General features: G+C 38.8%; 1 protein-coding gene across 1 annotated transcript in view; it reads left to right on the plus strand.

Moving 5' to 3' along the window:
• LOC121878593 overlaps positions 1-2,546 on the plus strand; it is a gene marked incomplete at its 3' end in the record, with an annotated part of 14,407 nt that extends 11,861 nt beyond the window's left edge. Inside the window, exon 6 of the mRNA XM_042384930.1 lies at positions 2,458-2,546. Coding sequence (XP_042240864.1) covers positions 2,458-2,546 — 89 coding nt within the window. The remainder of the gene's footprint in view (positions 1-2,457) is intronic.
• Between the last annotated feature and the right edge of the window lie 24 nt (positions 2,547-2,570).

Consider the following 2,570-nt stretch of genomic DNA (forward strand, 5'->3'; position numbering starts at 1 on the left):
TGTATGTTCGTCCTCACGATTAACGTCATGAGTCAGATGTATAATGAGTATGTTTGTCCTCACTAGTTAACGTCATGAGTCAGATGTAAAATGAGTGTATGTTTGTCCTCACTAGTTAACGTCATGAGTCAGATGTATATGAGTGTATGTTTGTCCTCACTAGTTAACGCCATGAGTCAGATGTATAATGAGTGTATGTTTGTCCTCACGATTAACGTCATGAGTCAGATGTATAATGAGTGTATGTTTTCCCTCACTAGATTAACGTCATGAGTCAGATGTATAATGAGTGTATGTTTGTCCTCACTAGTTAACGTCATGAGTCAGATGTATAATGAGTGTATGTTTGTCCTCACGAGTTAACGTCATGAGTCAGATGTATAATGAGGTATGTTCGTCCTCACGATTAACGTCATGAGTCAGATGTATAATGAGTGTATGTTTGTCCTCACTAGTTAACGTCATGAGTCAGATGTATACGAGTAAGTTTGTCTCACGATTAACGTCATGAGTCAGATGTATAATGAGTGTATGTTCGTCCTCACGATTAACGTCATGAGTCAGATGTATATGAGTGTATGTTTGTCCTCACGATTAACGTCATGGTCGAAGATGTATAATGAGTGTACGTTTGTCCTCACTAGTTAACGTCATGAGTCAGATGTATAATGAGTGTATGTTTGTCCTCACTAGTTAACGTCATGAGTCAGATGTATAATGAGTGTATGTTTGTCCTCACGATTAACGTCATGAGTCAGATGTATAATGAGTGTTTCTCCTCACTAGTTAACGTCATGAGTCAGATGTATAATAGTGTATGTTTGTCCTCACTAGTTAACGTCATGAGTCAGATGTATAATGAGTGTATGTTTGTCCTCACGAGTTAACGTCATGAGTCAGATGTAATGAGTGTATGTTCGTCCTCACGATTAACGTCACGAGTCAGATGTATATGAGTATGTTTGTCCTCACTAGTTAACGTCATGAGTCAGATGTATAATGAGTGTATGTTTGTCCTCACTAGTTAACGTCATGAGTCAGATGTATAATGAGTGTATGTTTGTCCTCCGATTAACGCTCGCGAGTCAGATGTATAATGAGTGTTTGTTTGTCCTCACGATTAACGTCATGAGTCAGATGTATAATGAGTGTATGTTTGTCTCACGATTAACGTCATGGAGTCGATGTATAATGAGTGTATGTTTGTCTTCACTAGTTAACGTCATGAGTCAGATGTATAATGAGTGTATGTTTGTCCTCACGATTAACGTCATGAGTCAGATGTATAATGAGTGTATGTTTGTCCTCACTAGTTAACGTCATGAGTCAGATGTATAATGAGTGTATGTTTGTCCTCACTAGTTAACGTCATGAGTCAGATGTATAATGAGTGTATGTTTGTCCTCACGAGTTAACGTCATGAGTCAGATGTATAATGAGTGTATGTCCTCACGATTAACGTCATGAGTCAGATGTATAATGAGTATGTTTGTCCTCACTAGTTAACGTCATGAGTCAGATGTATAATGAGTGTATGTTTGTCCTCACTAGTTAACCTCATGAGTCAGATGTATACGAGGTATGTTTGTCCTCACGATTAACGTCATGAGTCAGATGTATAATGAGTGTTTGTTTGTCCTCACGATTAACGTCATGAGTCAGATGTATAATGAGTGTATGTTTGTCCTCACGATTAACGTCATGAGTCAGATGTATAATGAGTGTATGTTTGTCCTCACGATTAACGTTATGAGTCAGATGTATAATGAGTGTATGTTTGTCCTCACGATTAACGTCATGAGTCAGATGTATAATGAGTGTATGTTTGTCCTCACGATTAACGTCATGAATCAGATGCATAATGAGTGGTGTTTGTCCTCACGATTAACGTCATGAGTCAGATGTATAATGAGTGTATGTTTGTCCTCACTAGTTAACGTCATGAGTCAGATGTATAATGAGTGTTTGTACTCACAAGTTAACAACGTCATGAGTCAGATGTATAATGAGTGTATGTTTGTCCTCACGATTAACGTCATGAGTCAGATGTATAATGAGTGTATAGTTTGTCCTCACGATTAACGTCATGAGTCAGATGGAATGAGTGTATGTTTGTTCACGATTAACGTCATGGAGTCAGATGTATAATGAGTGTATGTTTGTCCTCACGATTAACGTCATGAGTCAGATGTATAATGAGTGTATGTTTGTCTCACGATTAACGTCATGAATCAGATGCATACGAGTGTATGTTTGTCCTCACGATTAACGTCATGAGTCGATGTATAATGAGTGTATGTTTGTCCTCACGATTAACGTCATGAGTCAGATGTATAATGAGTATGTTTGTCCTCACGATTAACGTCATGAGTCAGATGTATATGAGTGTATGTTTGTCCTCACTAGTTAACGTCATGAGTCAGGTGTATAATGAGTGCAGTGTATATGTCCTCAGGCCCAGCGTTCTACCTGTTCGTGGGGCTGCAGGGCTTGGGGCTGGTGGCGCTCTCTGTAGACCTCAGTTCAAGACGCCGTGTGAGCAATACGTAACTGAACGAAGTACAATGGAT

The sequence above is a fragment of the Homarus americanus genome, unplaced genomic scaffold, assembly GCF_018991925.1.
Source record: "Homarus americanus isolate GMGI-L3 unplaced genomic scaffold, GMGI_Hamer_2.0 scaffold41574, whole genome shotgun sequence".
Classification (NCBI taxonomy): domain Eukaryota; kingdom Metazoa; phylum Arthropoda; class Malacostraca; order Decapoda; family Nephropidae; genus Homarus; species Homarus americanus.